Below are 20,767 nucleotides of genomic sequence, written 5' to 3' on the forward strand. Positions count from 1 at the left end.
CAACAACAATAACTAGACAACAATGACTGGGGAACTTTGAGCTGGAAACAAAACTCACTTTTTCATGACACAAATTGCCTTTTGGAAAATGTAATTTTAAGCAAGCCAAAGTATGTTTTGCAACTACATATCGCTCTTATTATTTTGAAACCATCCGTCTTGTCAGGATCAAAGGGGGAACGTTCAACATTGCTGCTCAAGCTAAGCTCTGATTCTACTCATTCTAAACCATAGGCAGAATTCTATCGCATTCATGACTACCTTCGTTGCTGGAAATAAAAGTAGACTACAGGCTTTGTTACCGGCAATATCTTTCAGATATATAGAAAAGGCAGCGAAACGTTGGCGGCATGGTAAAGTTTGTGGCTAAACGTCTTGGTATGTAAGGGGTATTAGTTAGAGTGGATCTCAAGGTCAAGAGTTTATCTGCTGTAAACCTGGATGTTCAGATGGTTGAGATGGTTACCAATAGGTCACTTTTCCAAGCTCGCTGACTAATCCTATTCAAACATTTACATGTTGTTACAAAAAACTGTTTACTCTCTTCAAAGGAAGTTAATGTGTAAAGGACTTTTAATTAATCTCACACCTAGGGTTGCAAAAATTCTGGGTACGTTTAAAAACTTTTGCCAAAATACCAGCTGGAGGATTGCCGGAATCAGGAGGGAATAAGCAGGAAATCCGTTAACCTCCAACCAGGATTTCTGGAAAACCAGGGAATTTATTAAAAGTTCCCAGAATTTTGCAACCTTTACTTACACAAGATGTTCCATGTATGTAAGACTGAACTGGCATAAAAAAGTCCTCTCTGTCCAGCCAGTACTGCAAAAAGGACCCAACAATAGAATAGAATAGAGCACCTACATATTGTTGCTGAGGTAGGCTACCCGGGGAGATAATAGAGTACTTGGCAGTGACACATTTTACAAAGTAACAGTGCTAGTGATGTGACAATGTCCTAGAGAAAGCATTATATATTCGGCAACCTATATAACACGAACAACACAGTTCATGAGCATTCTGTGTCTTCGAGAGAGACTGTTCATTCCCTCCACCCCCTCACACAGACTCTCAGTCCCATCAGTGAATGGATGCCTCAGTCTCCATGGTAACAACCCAGCCCACACACCCCATCCCCTGTCCCCTCCTCTCTCGCTCTGTGATTGGAGGATTAGATGAGTGGTGCCTGGATGAGAATGAGGCTGCTATTCCCATTATGCTTTGCTCCATCCGGTTGTACGGAATCAGGCCTGTGTGTGTGCGCACAGTGAAGATCTCAGAAGAGGAGGCATGGCTACTGTGTCCTCTCACAAGCCTCCACGTTCCTTATGTCAGGGTGAGTCTCCTCTCCTTGTTCACAATGTTGGCTCTGTCTCTGTGCAGCCACAAATGGACCCCTGCAGAGGGGCTTTTGTAGCTAAAGCAGATACATGTCTAGACTGAGAATGAATAGTACATCAGAGAACACCCCGACTCTGGTGTATTTACAGAGACAGCTTTAATCCTCTCAGAACTGTTATGTATAGTGCGCCTTCTACAGTATATACTTACACATTTACAAAACAAGGTATTGCCTTATTTATTTATGTGTTTTATAATAACGTCCTCATTTCAATATTAACTTGAAAGGTAAATGTTTCAACAGCATGGTGTATTCCTCTCTGCATGTTTTTCACATATACAGGTTTTTCAAGAGGTATATTCTGTCTGGAATGCATTGTATATAAACTGATGATGAACTGTATTGTGTTGCACATTGTCACACTTAAACAACAATGAGCGACCCCTCCCTTTACAGATTACAGTAATTTAGTACCATTACTCTACTGAAGCCTGTTACTCTGTTGGAGAGGGGTCTGTTGAATGCCACTTCTTCAGCCCACCAACATTAGTGCCATTCACTATGAAACACAGCCACACAAAGCAAAAACCTACATGAAATGAATAAATGAATAGTGAATAAGCCCTCTTTAGTTGGTGTTTAAGATATTCTGTTATAAAATGCTCTATAACAAGGGTTCGGCAACAGGCGGCCAGTGAGCCAAAACCATTCGCTGTCTTTTTTGGTGCCCCCCCAAGTTTTTTTGTTGTAAAAAATGGGAAGGGGGAAGGGATTTCAGTTTTTTTTTTAAATCATCTGCTCTTTTTTTTCTTTATTTAGGAAATCTGTCCCAAAGTATTCCCACTAATAAAAAAATAGACATATGATCATGTCTCAATTTAATCAAGGTATGAAATTATTGTTATTTTCAAATACAACTCTTGTTGGGCTTAGTTGTGGTCAATATGCAGTGTTCAAATGATTATAATATACAATGCTCAAAAAAATAAAGGGAACACTAAAATAACACATCCTAGATCTGAATGAATGAAATAATCTTATTAAATACTTTTTTCTTTACATAGTTGAATGTGCTGACAACAAAATCAGACAAAAATAATCAATGGAAATCCAATTTATCAACCCATGGAGGTCTGGATTTGGAGTCACCCTCAAAATTTAAGTGGAAAACCACACTACAGGCTGATCCAACTTTGATGTAATGTCCTTAAAACAAGTCAAAATGAGGCTCAGTAGTGTGTGTGGCCGCAACGTGCCTGTATGACCTCCCTACAATGCCTGGGCATGCTCCTGATGAGGTGGCGGATGGTCTCCTGAGGGATCTCCTCCCAGACCTGGACTAAAGCATCCGCCAACTCCTGGACAGTCTGTGGTGCAACGTGGCGTTGGTGGATGGAGCGAGACATGATGTGCCAGATGTGCTCAATTGGATTCAGGTCTGGGGAACGGGCGGGCCAGTCCATAGCATCAATGCCTTCCTCTTGCAGAAACTGCAGACACACTCCAGCCACATGAGGTCTAGCATTGTCTTGCATTAGGAGGAACCCAGGGCCAACCACACCAGAATATGGTCTCACAAGGGGTTTGAGGATCTCATCTCGGTACCTAATGGCAGTCAGGCTACCTCTGGCGAGCACATGGAGGAATGCCACCCCACACCATGACTGACCCACCGCCAAACCGGTCATGCTGGAGGATGTTGCAGGCAGCAGAACGTTCTCCACGGTGTCTCCAGACTCTGTCACGTCTGTCACATGTGCTCAGTGTGAACCTGCTTTCATCTGTGAAGAGCACAGGGCGCCAGTGGCGAATTTGCCAATCTTGGTGTTCTCTGGCAAATGCCAAACGTCCTGCACGGTGTTGGGCTGTAAGCACAACCCCCACCTGTGGACGTCGGGCCCTCATACCACCCTCATGGAGTCTGTTTCTGACCGTTTGAGCAGACACATGCACATTTGTGGCCTGCTGGAGGTCATTTTGCAGGGCTCTGGCAGTGCTCCTCCTGCTCCTCCTTGCACAAAGGCGGAGGTAGCGGTCCTGCTGCTGGGTTGTTGCCCTCCTACGGCCTCCTCCACGTCTCCTGATGTACTGGCCTGTCTCCTGGTAGTGCCTCCATGCTCTGGACACTACGCTGACAGACACAGCAAACCTTCTTGCCACAGCTCGCATTGATGTGCCATCCTGGATGAGCTGCACTACCTGAGCCACTTGTGTGGGTTGTAGACTCCGTCTCATGCTACCACTAGAGTGAAAGCACCACCAGCATTCAAAAGTGACCAAAACATCAGCCAGGAAGCATAGGAACTGAGAAGTGGTCTGTGGTCCCCACCTGCAGAACCACTCCTTTATTGGGGGTGTCTTGCTCATTGCCTATAATTTCCACCTGTTGTCTATTCCATTTGCACAACAGCATGTGAAATTTATTGTCAATCAGTGTTGCTTCCTAAGTGGACAGTTTGATTTCATAGAAGTGTGATTGACTTGGAGTTACATTGTGTTGTTTAAGTGTTCCCTTCATTTTTTTGAGCAGTATATATATGTTTCGGCCCCCCGACCATCCAACCCGCGGCCAGATCTAGTTACCTACACCTGCTCTATAATATCATTCTATACACAAGGATCACCCCATACATATAGTTTATTTTATGTTTACACAATTTCATATTAATGACCCAGACCTTCAGTAATTGAATTCGTTTTGTATTCTTTATTTATTCAGGGAAAACCAATTGAGACCAGGGTCTCATTCTCAAGGGTGCACTGATCACAGTAATACAAAAATAAAATAAAATGTGAGACAAAACAGAAATCAATACAATGTAAAATAAAATTAAGTACAGCACAACACAAAATGCAAGAACAACAGTTACATTCCTCAGCTACTAGGTGTAAAGAACACAATGGGAGACAGAGAGCTGGTTTCAAGCACAGGGCGCAGCAGGTGTTTATTTGTAAAAGACCACAGGAGGAGGCAGGTAGCTGGGTCCAGGGGCAGGCAGAAGGTCATACACAGGGGGTCCCAAATAGGCAACAGTACAGGCAGGGAAAAGGCTAGTAACGTCATCCGGGGGATCAGGCAATAGGTTGATAACAGGAAATCCGATAGGCTAAAGTACAGACATTTACATTTACATTTTTACATTTTAGGCAGGGAATAGGGAATAGTTAAAAGGCGTCATTAGTGAGGCAGGCCAAAACTATCATACATGGGAGGATTAACTCACGGGAACCACAGCACTCCAACTAGTGTGTCACAAAACAAACAATACCTCACAATGATGGGGTGCAAAGAACTGAAATAAATAGTGTGTGATAATGTGATGGATCTGTGATGGAGTCATGCCATATCATAATTGGATTTCAAATGCGATTTCAATCTAGTTTATTTATTAATATTCGGTCCACATATGACATCACTTCAGGTCACGAAACAGGAACTATTAGCTAAGGTCACAGATCGATTTCTGTGCCATAACATTGAGGACACTGGGATTTCACATAGCAAATTTGGAGTGATGCGATCAATGGCTTGTCTCTAGTCTAGACAGACGAGTTGCCTCCCACAATGTACCATGTTCCTGCATGTTGCCTAGGTCTGGGATTCCGAGACTAATCAATGGCTTCATTTGCTAAATCTTAAAGGCCAAATGCAGCCCTTTTTATATCAATATCAAATCATTTCTTGGTAACAATTAAGTACCTTATTGTAATAGTTTTCCATAACAATTGACAAAATATCTTGTGCCAATAGCAAAAACATGGCGATTTTACTTGGAGATAAGGAGTTTACCTCATATCTCAACACACACAGATAGACATGTTTTTGGAAATAAATGTACTGTAGATAATGAAGTATGCCCAGCTATTGTCTGGGAAACTCTTAAAGCATATATGAGAGTTCGTATCATGTCTTACTCTTCACATAAGAAAAAGAAGACCAATAAAGATTTAGAAATACTAGAACAGAAAATCCACAACCTAGAAGAAAGCACAGTTTAGATAGAAATGTTGACACCCTTCAACAGTTGAAGACTTTGAAGCTTGAATATAACACAATAAACACCCGATCTGCAGAGACTGCTGCCATGGAATCCAAGCAACAATATGTTGAGCAAGGGGTAAATTGTCCGGGTGACCATTTGATTAATTGTTCAGCAGTCTTATGGCTTGGGGGTAGAAGCTGTTAAGGAGCCTATTGGACCTAGACTTGGCGCTCCGGTACCGCTTGCTGTGCCATAGCATAGAGAACAGTCTATGACTTGGGTGATTGGAGTCTTTGACAATTTTATGGGCCTTTCTCTGACACTGACTAGTATATAGGTCCTGGATGGCAGTAAGTTTGGCCCCAGTGATGTACTGGACCGTACGCACAACCCTCTGTAGCGCCTTACGGTCAGATGTTGAGCAGTTGCCATACCAGGCGGTGATGCAACCGGTCAGGATGCTCTCGATGGTGCAGATGTAGAACTTTTTGAGGATCTGGGGACCCATGCCAAATATTTTCAGTCTCCTGAGGGGGAAAAGTTGTTGTCGTGCCCTCTTCACGACTGTCTTGGTGTTTGGACCATGATAGTTTGTTGGTGATGTGGACACCAAGGAACTTGAAACTCTCAACCCACTCCACTACAGCCCTGTCAATGTGAATGGGGGTGTGTTCAGCCATCCTTTTCCTATAGTCCACGATCAGCTCCTTTGTCTTGCTCACACTGAGGGAGAGGTTGCTATCCTGGCACCACACTGCCAGGTCTCTGACCTACTCCCTATAGACTGTCTCATTGTTGTCGGTGATCAGGCTTACCACTGTTGTGTCGTCAGCAAACATAATGAGGGTGTTGGAGTCATGCTTGGCCACGCAGTCATGGGTGAAAAGGGAGTACAGGAGGGCACTAAGCACGCACGCCTGAAGGGCCCCCATGTTGAGGATCAGCGTGGAAGATGTGTTGTTGCCTACCCATACCACCTGGGGGTGGCCCGTCAGGAAGTCCAAGATCCAGTTGCAGAGGGAGGTGTTTAGTCCCTGGGTCCTTAGCTTAGTGATGAGCTTTGTGTGCAATATGGTGTTGAAAGCTGAGCTGTAGTCAATGAACAGCATTCTCACATAGATGTTCCATTTGTCCAGGTGGGAAAGGGCAGTGTGGAGTGCGATTGAGATTGTGTCATCTGTGGATCTGTTGGGGCGGTATGCGAATTGGAGTGGGTCTAGGGTTTCCGGGAGGATGGTGTTGATGTGAGCAATGACTAGTCTTTCAAAGCAGTGCTATGGGGCGGTAGTCATTTAGGCAGGTTACCTTCGCTTTCTTGGGCACAGGGACTATGGTGGTCTGCTTGAAACATGTAGGTATTTCAGACTCAGTCTGGGAGAGGTTGTCAATGAAGACACTTGCCAGTTGGTCCGCGCATGCTCTGAGTACATGTCCTGGTAATCCGTCTGGCCCCACGGCCTTGTGAATGTTGACCTGTTTAAAGGTCTTGCTCACATTGGCTATGGAGAGCGTGATCACATAGTCGTCTGGAACAGCTGGTGCTCTCATGCATGCTTCAGTGTTGCTTGCCTCGAAGCGAGCATAAAAGCCATTTAGCTCATTTGGTAGGCTCGTGTCACTGAGCAGCTCACTGCTGGGTTTCCCTTGGTAGTCCGTAATAGTTTGCAAGCCCAGACAACATCCGACAAGCATCAGAGCCGGTGTAGTAGGGTTCAATCTTAGCCCTGTATTGACGCTTTGCCTGTTTGATGGTTCATCTGAGGGCATAGCGAGATTTCTTATAAGCATCCGGATTAGTGTCCCTCTCCTTGAAAGCGGCAGCTCTAGCCTTCAGTTCAGTGCGGATGTTGCCTGTGATCCATGGCTTCTGGTTGGGATATGTACGTACGGTCACTGTGGGGACAACGTCGTCGATGCACTTATTCCAGTCTGTGCTAGCAAAACAGTACTGTAGCGTAGCATCCGCGTCATCTGACCACTTCCGTATTGAGCGAGTGGATACTTCTGCTTTAGTTTTTGCTTGTAAGCAGGAATCAGGAGGATAGAATTATGGTCAGATTTGCCAAATGGAGGGCGAGAGAAAGCTTTGTATGCGAGCGACTCTGTGTGGAGTAAAGATGATAAAGAGTTTTTCTCCTCTGGTTGCTCGTAGAAATGAGATTAAACTGATTTTAGTTTGCCTGCATTAAAGTCCCAAGCCACTAGGAGCATCGCTTCTGGATGAGTATTTTCTTGTTTGCTTATGACTTTATGCCGCTCGTTGAGTGCGGTCTTAGTGCCAGCATCAGTTTGTGGTGGTAAATAGACGGCTATGAAAAATATGGATGAAAATTCTCTGGGTAGATAGTGTGGTCTACAGCTTATCATGAGGTACTCTACCTCAGGCAAACAATACCTGGTATTGATGGATTTCAAGTGGAATTTTTAAAAACATTCTCATCCCATATTACTAAAGCCTATGTTACTGTACTTATGCTCACTGTAGCCCTAGAGAAAAATGTACTTCCCCAGTAACTATGTTTGGAGGATCAAGGATCCATTGTCATGCAGATGCTTCTGCCGAGTATTACTTTTGAATCTGGGTTACAAAATCATTGCTAAGGTATTGGCTTTTTGCATAGAAACAGTAATACCAAAGTTGATTCACTCAGATCAAACAGGGTTTATTCGGAACAGGATGTCTTCAGACAATCTCTGTCGATCTCTCCCTATTTCTGTTAGGTAGGGTCAACATAATCAAAGTTAATATATTACCAAGGTTTATTTATTTTTTCCAGGCCTTGCCAGTTTCAATTCCATCCAACTTTTAAATAAAATAAATGGACTGCTCTCCAAAGACCTCTAGAGTCAAATTGACGGGTTTACCTTAAAAAGATGGAGGTCTTGGACTACCTCATATGAAGATGTATTACTGGGCTGCACAACTGCGTTCACTTAAACAATGGACAGCAGACTATCCTTGTGCATGGAGAAGTACCGAAGCCACAAATGTAATACTGTATGATCTAAAGCATATTTACTATTACGGGTCCAAGGCACTGAAGAAAAAAAACAGACAATCCAATGACACTCAATTCCATTTATATTTGGGAAAATGTACATACATTCATGAGGTGGAAAGAACCAATATCACCAAGCACCCCTATTTGGAATAACCCCACCTTCCCTCCAGCATTTAATGATAACACCCTTAAGTCCTCGATCCAAAGTGGCATCATTAATTTGGAACATATGTACTATGATGGATCTCTATTGTCATTCATTCAATTACAAGAAAGACTTGGATTGTCCAAGGCCGATTTCTTTAAGTTCTTACAACTCAGAAATCTTATTTGTATTTATATTTGTACTTATTAGGGATTCCCATTAGCTGCTGCCAAGGCTATTCTTCCTGTTGTCAAAACATATGAATTAAAACACTTACATTACATATATAACAAAAGATAAAACAGTACATCATATTAACATCATTACACTACTACATACACTACCGGTCAAAAGTTTGGACACACTTACTCATTCAAGGGTTTTTCTTTATTTTTACTATTTTCTACCTTGTAGAATAATAGCGAAGACATCAAAACTATGAAATAAAACATATGGAAACATGTAGTAACCAAAAAAGTGTTAAACAAATAAAAAATATATAAATTTGAGATTCTTCAAATAACCATACTTTGCCTTGATGACACAATCTTGGCATTCTCTCAAGCATCTTCATGAGGTAGTCACCTGGAATGCATTTCAATTAACAGGTGGGTCTTGTTAAAAGTTCATTTGTGGAATTTCTTTCCTTCTTAATGCGTTTGAGCCAATCAGTTATGTTGTGACAAGGTATGGTGGTATACAGAAGACAGCCTTATTAGGTAAAAGACCAAGTCCACATTATGGCAAGAACAGGTCAATTACGCAAAGAGAAACAACAGTCCATCATTACTTTAAAACATAAAGGTCAGTCAATACGGAAAATTTCAAGAACTTTTAAAGTTTCTTCCAGTGCAGTCTCAAAAACCATCAAGCGCTATGATGAAACTGGCTCTCATGAAGACCGCCACAGGAATGTTACCAGCCTCAGAATTCGCAGCCCAAATAAATGCTTCACAGAGTTCAAGTAACAGACACATCTCAACATCAACTGTTCAGAGGAGACCGTGTCAATCAGGCCATCATGGTCGAATTGCTGCAAAGAAGCCACAACTAAAGGACACCAATAAGAAGAAGAGACTTGCTTTGGCCAAGCAACACAAGCAATGGACATTTAGACCGTTGGAAATTTGTCCCTTTGTCTGGAGTCTAAATTGGAGATTTTTTGTTCCAACCTCCGTGTTTTTGTGAGACGCTGTGTGGGTGAAGGGATGATCTCCCGTGTGTGTTTCCCACCGTAAAGCATGGAGGAGGAGGTGTTATGGTGTGGGGGGTGCTTTTCTGGTGACACTGTCTGTGATTTATTTAGGATTCAAGACACACTTTAACAGCATGGCTACCACAGCATTCTGCAGCGATATGCCATCCCATCTGGTTTGGGTTGAGAGGGACTATCATTTGTTTCTCAACAGGACAATGACCCAACACACCTCCAGGCTGTGTAAGGGCTATTTTACCAAGAAGGAGAGTGATGGAGTGCTGCGTCAGATGACCTGGCCTCCACAGTCTCCCGACTTCAACCAAACTGAGATGGTTTGGGATGAGGCTTAGGAAATTTCCATCCCAAATTACAGAACAGAACTGCAGAACAACTAAGACAGAACTGCTAAGCCCAAACAGTTCGAGCTTCTACTTTTAAAGATCCATCTCTCCAGAAATAAGTCCCTTACTGTTGTCGCTTGTTATTGACCCCCCTCAGCTCCCAGCTGTACCCTGGACACCATATGTGAATTGATTGCCCCCATCTATTGTCAGAGTTCGTACTGCTAGGTGACCTAAATTGGGATATGCTTAACACCCCGGCCGTCCTACTATCGAAGCTAGATGCCATCAATCTCACACAAATTATCAAGGAACCTACCAGGTACAACCCCAAATCCGTAAACATTGGCACCCTCATAGATATCATCCTGACTAACTTGCCCTCTAAATACACCTCTGCTGTTTTCAACCAGGATCTCAACGATCACTGCCTCATTGCCTGCGTCCGTTATGGGTCCGCGGTCAAATGACCACCCCTCATCACTGTCAAACGCTCCCTAAAACACTTCTGCGAGCAGGCCCTTCTAATCGACCTGGCCCGGGTATCGTGGAAGGATACTGACCTTATCCCATCAGTAGAGGATGCCTGGTTGTTCTTTAAAAGTGCTTTCCTCACCATCTTAAATAAGCATGCGCCTTTCAAAAACGATTGAACTAAGAACAGATATAGCCCTTGGTTCACTCCAGACTTGACTGCCCCTGACAGCACAAAAACACCCTGACACCGTAAAGTCCATGGAGAATAAGACTACCTCCTCCCAGCTGCCCACTGCACTGAGACTAGGAAATACTGTCACCACTGATAAATCCACGATAATCGATAATTTCAATAAGCATTTCTCCACGGCTGGCCATGCTTTCCACCTGGCAACCCCAACCCTGACCAACAGCTCTGCACCCCCCACAGCAACTGGCCCAACTGGCCCTTCTCCTTCACCCAAATCCAGATAGCTGATGTCCTGAAAGAGCTGAAATATCTGGATCCCTACAAATCAGCTGGTTTAGACAATCTGGATCCTCTCTTCCTAAAATTATCCACCGCCATTGTTGCAACCCCTATTACAAGTCTGTTCAACCTCTCTTTTGTATCGTCTGAGATTCCTAAAGATTGGAAAGTGGCCGCGGTCATCCCCCTCTTCAAAGGGGGAGACACTCTAGATCCAAACTGTTACAGACCTATATCCATCCTGCCCTGCCTTTCTAAAGTCTTCAAAAGCCAAGTTAACAAAGATCAACGACCATTTCCCACCATACCTTCTCCGCTATGCAATCTGGTTTCCGAGCTGGTCACAGGTGCACCTCAGCCACACTCAGGGTCCTAAACGATATCATATCCGCCATCGATAAAAGACAGTACTGTGCAGCCGCCTTCTTCGACCTGGCCAAGGCTTTCGACTCTGTCAATCACCGTTTTCTTGTCGGCAGACTCAACAGCCTTGGGTTCTCTAATGACTGCCTCGCCTGGTTAACTAACTACTTCCCAGATAGAGTTCAGAGTGTCAAATCAGAGGGCCTGTTGTCCGGATCACTGGCAGTCTTTATGGGGGTGCCACAGGGTTCAATTCTCGGGCTGACTCTTTTCTCTGTATATATCAATGATCTCGCTCTTGCTGCCAGGTGATTGTTTGATCCACCTCTATGCAGATGCACCATTCTGTATACTTCTGGCCCTTCTTTGGACACCGTGTTAACAAACTTCCAAACGAGCTTCAACACCATACAACACTCCTTCCGTGGCCTCCAACTGCTCTTAAGTGCTAGTAAAATGAAATGCATGCTCTTCAACCGATCGCTGTCCGCACCCGCCCGCCCCAACTAGCATCACTACTCTGGACGGTTCTGACTTAGAATATGTGGACAACTATAAATCCCTAGGTGTCTGGCTAGACTGTAAACTCTCCTTCCAGACTCACATTAAGCATCTCCAATCCAAAGTTAAATCTAGAATTGGCTTCCTTTTTCACAACTAAGCCTCCTTCACTCATGCTGTCAAACATACCCTCGTAAAACTGACCATCCTACCGATCTTTGACTTCGGCGATGTCATTTACAAAATACCCTCCAACACTCTACTCAGCAAATTGGATGCAGTCTATCAGTGCCATCCATTTTGTTACCAAAGCCCCATATACTACTCACCACTGCAACCTGTATGCTCTCGTTGGCTGGTCCTCGCTACATATTCGTCGCCGAACCCACTGGCTCCAGGTCATCTACAAGTCTTTGCTAGGTAAAGCTCCACCTTATCTCAGCTCACTGGTCACAATAGCAGCACCCACCTGTAGCATGCGCTCCAGTAGGTATATTTCACTTGTCATCCCCAAAGCCAACACCTCCTTTGGCCGACTTTCCTTCCAGCTCTCTGCTGCCAATGACTGGAACGAATTGCAAAAATCACTGAAGTTGGAGACTTATATCTCCCTCACTAACTTTAAACGTCAGCTGTCAGAGCAGCTTACTGATCGCTGCAGCTGTACACAGCCCATATGTAAATAGCCCATCCAACCAACTACCTACCTCATCCCCATATTTGTTTTTGTTTTTCTGCTCTTTTGCACACCAGTATTTCTACTTGCACATCCTCATCTGCACATATATCACTCCATTGTAAATTGCTAAATTGTAATTACTTCGCCACTATTGGCCTATTTATTGCCTTACCTCCTTACTTCATTTGCACACACGGTATACAGATTTTTCTATTGTGTTATTGACTGTACGTTTGTTTATCCCATATATAACTCTGTGTTGTTTTTGTCGCACTGCTTTGCTTTATCTTGGCCAGGTTGCAGTTGTAAATGAGAACTTGTTCTCAACTGGCCTACCTGGTTAAATAAAGTCAGACCGCAGAGTGAAGGAAAAGCAGCCAACAAGTGCTCAGCATATCTGGGAACTCCTTCAAGAATGTTGGAAAAGCATTCCAGGTGAAGCTGGTTGAGAGAATGTCAAGAGTGTGCAAAGTTGTCATCAAGGCAAAGGGTGGCTATTAGAAGAATCTCAAATCTCAAATATGTTTTGATTTGTTTAACACTTTTTTGGTTACTATATGATTCCATATGTGTTATTTCATAGTTTTGATGTCTTCACTATTATTCTACAATGTAGAAAATAGTAAAGAAAAAAAAAACTTGAATGAGTAGGTGTTCTAAAATGTTTGACCGGTAGTGTATCTACAATACAAAATGTTTGATACCACCACACAACAATATCACAATGTGTGCATATGCATGTGTCTGTACCTTTGTGTGTGTTACTTCACAGTCCCCATTGTTCCATAAGGTGTATTTTTACCAGTTTTTTAAATCTGATTCTACTGCTTGCATCAGTTACCTTATGTGGAATAGAGTTCCATGTAGTCATGGCTCTATGTAGTACTGTGCGCCTCCCATAGTTCGTTCTGGACTTGGGGGCTGTGAAGAGACCTCTGGTGGCATGTCTTGTGGGGTATGCATGGGTGTCCAAGCTGTGTGCAAGTATTTTAAACAGACAGCTCGGTACATTCAGCTTGTCAACACCTCTTAAAAAAACAAGTATTCAATTGATCCAACGGAATTTGGATGAACCTTAGGCATCTTACATAGAAAAAATACTGAAAGAAGCTGCTACGCCAAAGAAGTTGATTGCCAAGGGTATATCAAGGGTTGTTTGAATCTCTACCTGGTGGTTCAGCGCCTAAAAGGAAACAATGGGAAACAGATCTAAAGGAAGAAATTGGGGGGCACCATTGGTCACAGATATCGAATTGCTGGAGAGAAAAAAATTGAGCCATCAATTGGAAAGCCTCATAACAAACTAGAGGACTGAACTATCTAGCTACATCCCATTAGACATTACAAAATCAAACATAAACCAGACAAATTTGAGTGTTTTCTATAGTGGCCGTTTCGTTCAGTTTTTTTGTGTTGTGTTATACCATATGTGTTGTATGTAATACTACAAAAAAAAACAAATAAAAACAACATCGACAAAAATAGGTTTTTGCAAGAAAAATATTCCACAATAAAGGATTTTGCCATGACTGTCTGGGAGTAGTCTGAGTTGGGAGGGGAAAACTGAAAACTAGCTGTTATTGGCAGAGAGGTTTGGAACTCTGTTTTTGGTCTATTAACCAATTTACCTCCTGGTGATGTCACCAGGCAAGCCGAAACTCCCGCCCATGCAAACCTGCTGATTAGAAGGTCCTGTGTAGATTTTATTTTCAACCAGTAACTATCAGGAAATAACACTTATCAAATTTGTTCACACTTTTACAGCGTTAGTTTCATCAGCTGTTGTACAATATGATACAAAACAAAGGAACAACTGAATTTTGACTGCACTGGGCCTTTAAGTCTTTGACATAGCTAGAAACCAGAAACACAACACATATTTTAGTAGTCCATCAATGATGACTAATATGCAAAGCAGAAGTAAAAAATAATGTATGTGAACACAAACCTTACGAAGCGCACCTTTCTGATTCAGTGGGGTTGGGTTAAATGCGGAAGACACATTTCAGTTGAAGGCATTCAGTTGTACAACTGACTAGGTATCCCCCTTTCCCTTTCCCTAGGCTTCTGGAAACAGGACTGTCTAATTCTGTCTAATTCAAAAAGTCTGGTTCTGAAAAGCATGTGCATTTGTTTTTTCATTTCCATATTTGTCACATATATTATGTAAATGCATGCAATACATTGATCAACTGAGAGCAGGGATCAGTAATCTGGTGTCCAGTCAATAGTGAATGAAGCCCCTATCTGTTGTAAGGCAACCATACCAGGCGACGGTATCAACTGGAACTATGTGAACAGTTTGGCTTTTGCAATTTGTGACCCTTCTTCAATTTCAGTTGGACAACCAGATCCCAAGTTAGGTCTGAATAGTAACACTGTGGAAGATAAGCCACACCAGCCAGTAAATGATTGACTTATGTTACCCTATTGCCCTGATCTTGACTCGAGGAGACAGTGCCCCCCCCCCCCCCCCCCCCCCATGATAATGATCAGTGTCAGGCCAAGGGTTGCCCTTATCTTTATTCTCATCCAACATAAATTTGCCACAGAAACCGGTTTTGTCAGTCTCCTCGGGGGAAGCGAGCGAGGTGCATGTATGACACTGCCAGAGAGACAGGGGAGACAAAAGTAGAGAGAGAAAGAGCGAGCGTGTGACACATGTTGGCTGTAAGTGTGAGGGACAGTACAGATAGCAGTGATTATTTTCAGGTATACCTGAAGATACATGTACCTGACTATAAAACTAAGACACCCAGTTTGCATTACTCTTTGGGTTGGCAGAACACAGTGTGGGTGAGTTATTGTTTTACCTCAGCCTGAACGTTGCTAGAATAACAAGTAGCCTAACTTTGTAACCTACAGTATGCATGCCATATCATGCATTTAGATGTTTTAATACAGGTATAGAATATCATTTAGAGGAGAGAGTGTTAAAAATAGTGTTCAAATAGTGTTTAAATCTGGAGTGTCTACCGATTAGATTTTTTACCTAAAATTTTACTATTTGAGTCCCCTTAGTGCAGTTTTTGCTGTACATGGGGGGTGGGTGTTGACTTCAGCACACAAAGCAAAAGCAGGAATCAAAGACCATTAGACAGTTGTAATGAGGTTAGGATAGGACACAATGATGACTTGATCTTCTGTGTACTGCTACTGTAAGGGATTATCATCCTAGTTATCATATACTGCATCGTTTAGTGCTTCTGAAGACATGATGAGACGATTGGCTCTATGGTGAATGTCTGTATTACCCATTCATCACAATCTAGGAATGTTCAGATTGTCCACAGCGGGAAATGGAGTCTTTTTTAAAAATGTTCACTGATATCATTAGAGGCATGCTTTGATACTTTCCGGTTAGGTCCCATTTAAGATATATTGGAGTTTTATGCGATAATAATAATTATTATTATAATAACATATTTTATTTTGAACCCTTTTCAAGACACCCAGTCACTTTACATACACAAACTAATCAGCAGGATAAAAAGTAATACAATCACACATTAAAATAAGCAAATACAAAAGTATTTGCTTATTTTAATGTGTGTGCCGTGAAAAGTTATTTGTCCCCTTTCAGGTTTTCTCTATTTTTGCATATTGTTTACACTGAACGTTATCACATCTTTTAAAAAATAACTAATATTAGATAAAGGGAACCTGAATGAACAACAAACACAACATTTTGATACGTATTTAATTTATTTAATTTGGGGATGCTTTGCTGCCTCAGGACCTGGACGACTTTACACCATTGAAGGAACCATGAATTCTGCGCTGTATCAGAGAATTCTAAAGGACAATGTCAGGCCATCTGTCGGTGAGCTGAAACTAAAGCGCAGCTGTGTCATGCTGCAAGACAGTGATCCAAAAAACACAAGTTAGACTACATCAGAATGGCTGAAAAGCAACACATTTAAAGTTTTGGAATGGCCTAGTCAAAGTCCAGAAAATCAGAAAGGGGAAAAATACTTATTTATGGCACTGTATATGGACTGTCAATACATTGTCTGTGTTTGTCTTTGGATTGAGGGGCAATCTGAGATAGGTTGAGTAAGTTTTTCCATTGCCACTGTGCTGAACATCGCTGTGCAATATTGAACTGGATGTGGGAGCACATCAACAGCAGGCTCTATGAGGATAGACTAACTTATCTCTCATATATAATGACACGTTTTTGCTTTTCAATGTATTCATGTTATCCATACAGTGAAGCTATTTTCACTAAATCACTTACAGTTTCATCGGTCTACACTACCCATCAAAGTTTAACTAGCAAACTATGTGAGTGATGTAACACCCCTTGAATTCAAATGCTAGCTTGGAAGTTGCTGTGTTTAATCATTGTTTCCTTTCAGGGAGGAAACACTATCTAATGATCAAAGAGTGTCATGATGAGTGAAGGTTCTCTGTCTGATTCATTCCAGGAGCACGGCTAAGCGCCACACCAAGACCACCACCACAGCCTACCACTTCCAGAGGCCATGGAGGAAGCCAAGGTCACAGAAGTTCCCCACCTGGAGCGGAGGGTCAGGAAGCAGAAAGAGCCCATGGCCATCCTGAAGACGAAGCTGAGCCGTAGCCTGTCCTGCTCCATGCCCAGGGTCAAGACTACCCTGACTGGGTTATTCCCTGTGGTGCTCTGGCTGCCCAAGTACAAGCTGAAAGAGTATATCTGGGGTGATCTAATGTCGGGCCTCGTCATAGGCATCATCCTGGTCCCTCAGGCCATCGCCTACTGTCTGCTGGCCGGAGTAGACCCCATCTATGGCCTCTACACTTCCTTCTTCGCCAACATCATCTACTTCTTCATGGGGACCTCCAGGCACGTGTCTGTGGGCATATTCAGTCTGATGAGCCTTATGGTGGGCCAGGTGGTGGACAGAGAGGTGTATATGGCAGGGTTCGATTTGGATGACACCAAAGCAGATGGAATCTTGAATGTGACAGTTGACTCAGACAGCTCAGCAGTCAACCTGACCATGGGGGCCTTCGGCATGGAATGTGGGAAAGAATGTTATGCCATCAGTATCGCAGCAGCCATGACGTTTTTGGTTGGGATTTACCAGGTACATTTTCAATTCAATCACTCTGATTCATCACTCTCAAAACTGCTTTGAAGATTTAGTGAAACAGATGTAACAATTACTCCTGAAATTATTTTACTTGATTAAACACTGATGTCAAACATCGTAGATCACCTACAGATGTAGGATCTTAATATGAACCATATTTCTACAGCAGAAAATAAATCCTGCAGCAACAGGAAATTATGTAGATTATAATTAATGGGAATTTATTGTAGGAGTTGAGATTTTTCATTAGGGCAAATCAAGACTGACATTTTTAAGTGGAAATTACGAACTTTAGAAGCCTTTTTAAGCCTTGAATATGCTAGAAGTTTGCATTTCCTGCTGTACAGGAAAGTTCTCGCCAATAAAAGAGTGATCAAATGAAGATCCTACATCTGTACATCAAAGATGACTGTGCTGAATATATTGAACTTCAGAATAGATTAAATTAACTATCTGATAAAAATGGTTGTCTCCTTCCAGGTGTTGATGGCTGTGTTCAGACTGGGCTTTGTCTCCGTCTATCTCTCTGCTCCCATGCTGGACGGCTTCGCCACTGGCGCCTCATTCACCATCCTCACCGTCCAAGCCAAGTACCTCCTGGGGCTCAAGATCCCTCGCCACCAGGGCTACGGAACAGTGGTGGTCACCTGGATCAACATCTTAAGCAACATCCAGAATACCAACTACTGTGACCTGATCACCAGTGCCATCTGCATCTCCGTCCTGGTGGCGGGGAAGGAGCTCCAAGAGCGCTACAAGGACCGTCTTAAGATCCCCCTTCCCACAGAGCTGGTGGTGGTGGCGATCGCTACACTGGCGTCCCACTTTGGAGACTTTCATAGACGGTACGACTCCAATGTCTCTGGGGCTATCCCCACAGGCTTCATCCCCCCTAAGGTGCCCAGTTTTGGGTTGATGCCCCGGGTGGCCTTCGACGCCATCCCACTGGCTGTGATCAGCTTTGCCTTCACGGTTTCCCTCTCTGAGATGTTTGCTAAGAAGAACGGCTACACCGTTCGCCCCAACCAGGAGATGATGGCCATTGCTTTCTGTAACATCATCCCTTCTTTCTTCCACTGTTTTACCACCAGCGCTGCCCTGGCTAAGACCATGGTGAAAGACTCCACGGGCTGCCAGACTCAGGTCTCCAGCATTGTGAGTGCCTTTGTCGTTCTCCTGGTCCTACTCTTCTTTGCCCCCCTCTTTTACTCCCTCCAGAAGTGCGTCCTGGCCTGTATCATCATCGTCAGCCTAAGGGGCGCTCTCCGTAAGTTCAGAGATGTGCCTAGTAAGTGGCGCGTCAGTAAGATGGACGCTGTTGTCTGGATGGTGACGATGAGTGCCTCAGCTCTGATCAGTGTGGAGATGGGGCTGGTGGTTGGGGTAGTTTTCTCTATGCTCTGTATCATCATCCAGACCCAGAAGCCCAAGGTATCTCTGCTGGGACAGATCCATGACACTGCCCACTACGAGGATATGGAGGAGTATGAAAACCTCAAGTCTCTCCCTAAAGTAAAGATCTTCCGCTTCCAGGCCCCGCTGTACTATGCAAACAAGGACTTTTTCCTGAAGTCTCTGTACAAAGCCGTGGGCTTGGAACCCTTCCTGGAGATGACCAGGAGGAGGAAAGCAGAAAAAAAAGCGGAAACACTGGCAGCGAAGGAGGCTGGGAGAGCCGAGAATACTAATGGAGAGGTAAAGGTAGGGCTGGGGTCCAGAGAACTTGACTTACATACGATCATCCTAGACTGCTCTGCCATGCCCTTCATAGACTCAACAGGGATGCAAACCTTCAAAGGGATCCTTAAAGACTATAAGGAGGTGGGTGTCACGGTGCTGCTAGCGAGCTGTAACACCACAGTCATAGATTCTCTCAGACAAGGCTCTTTCTTTGGGAAGGCTGACAAAGACATGGAAAACTTGTCATTTTATACTGTACATGCTGCAGTTCGATTTGCAAATGACAGGGCAGCTTCTACATCAGAGCTCTCCAACCCTGTTCCTCGAGAGCTACCGTCCTGTAGGTTTTCGATCCAACCCTAATCTAGCACAGTTGTTAGTTGATAAACTGAGTCAAGATAGTTAAAACTGGGGTTGGAGTAAAAACCTACAGGAGGCTAGCTCTCTAGGAACAGGGTTGGAGAACCCCGATCTACATCCATTGGTGACACACAGAAGGTTGGTGGCACCTTCATTGGGGAGGACAGACTCGTGGTAATGGCTGGAGCGGAATCAGTGGAATGCTACCAAATACATCAAACACATGGTTTCCATGTATTTGATGCCATTCCATTTGTTACGTTCCAGACATTATTATGAGCCGTCCTCCCCTCCGCAGCCTCCACTGGACCAGAGCCATATATATCCAAATAAATGGAAATATAAATAAATGGCTCTGGTGAAGACTGATCACAGAAGAACAAGGGTTTTTTATGTGAGGGAGAATGAGTAGTTGAAGAGTTAAATAGTGTATGTATGCAAGATTATGAAAGATAAAGTGAGCAAACAGCATCACTGGTAATTTTGCTCCTCACTTAGAGGCATCAATACATCATTTTTTACATTTTAATAGATGAATATGCTGATTAAGAATCCTCAAATGGAATAATGCCAAAAGGGAAGTGCTTGGAGGGAGATTTTACTTGACTCTTCAATCAATACATAACCTACAGCTACAGTTAACATTATAGGAACCTATTGAACTTTTCAACAACAAAATATTCCCTTAATGTTATACTTGAATTATAAGACAAGCAAGCTTTTGTACAGTGATGACCATGTGTCAGTGATACTGTTAATGCGCTGGATGTTTTATAGGGGATTTATGATTGACCATCCAATTAATAATCAAGGGAGTATCAATCTATTTTATGTTACATTTTGAGTTTGACCAGGACAACAGATTCACCGTAACATAGTACATTTCAACTTCACAATTTATTTTCTAAAACACAACCTATGGTTACTAATCCAATATGTTACCTCAAGATTTACAATATTAGTTGACTTTTCAAATTAACTTTTGAAGTTTGGAATCTCATTAAATAATTAAATTCCCATTTAATATTTCTTAAAATCTGTACATTTGAGTTACCAAAAGAAACAATAATTTTGTATATTTATACAGTATCTGGAAATCCATGGTTTAATAAACTATTACAGTACATTGTGTAATTTAAATGACTAATG

General features: G+C 43.0%; 1 protein-coding gene across 4 annotated transcripts; it reads left to right on the forward strand.

Moving 5' to 3' along the window:
• Positions 1-1,226: 1,226 nt before the first annotated feature.
• Positions 1,227-20,744, forward strand: s26a2 (Sulfate transporter). 4 transcript variants are annotated; one of them, XM_014138169.3, is made up of 3 exons: positions 1,227-1,336; positions 16,931-17,572; positions 18,059-20,744. In XM_014138169.3, exons 2-3 carry the CDS (start codon positions 16,988-16,990, stop codon positions 19,619-19,621), a joined length of 2,148 nt encoding a protein of 715 aa, XP_013993644.1. In that variant the 5' UTR covers positions 1,227-1,336; positions 16,931-16,987; the 3' UTR covers positions 19,622-20,744.
• Positions 20,745-20,767: the final 23 nt, after the last annotated feature.

This window comes from Salmo salar, chromosome 13 (genome assembly GCF_965601325.2).
Source record: "Salmo salar chromosome 13, fSalSal1, whole genome shotgun sequence".
NCBI classification, from domain to species: Eukaryota; Metazoa; Chordata; class Actinopteri; order Salmoniformes; family Salmonidae; genus Salmo; species Salmo salar.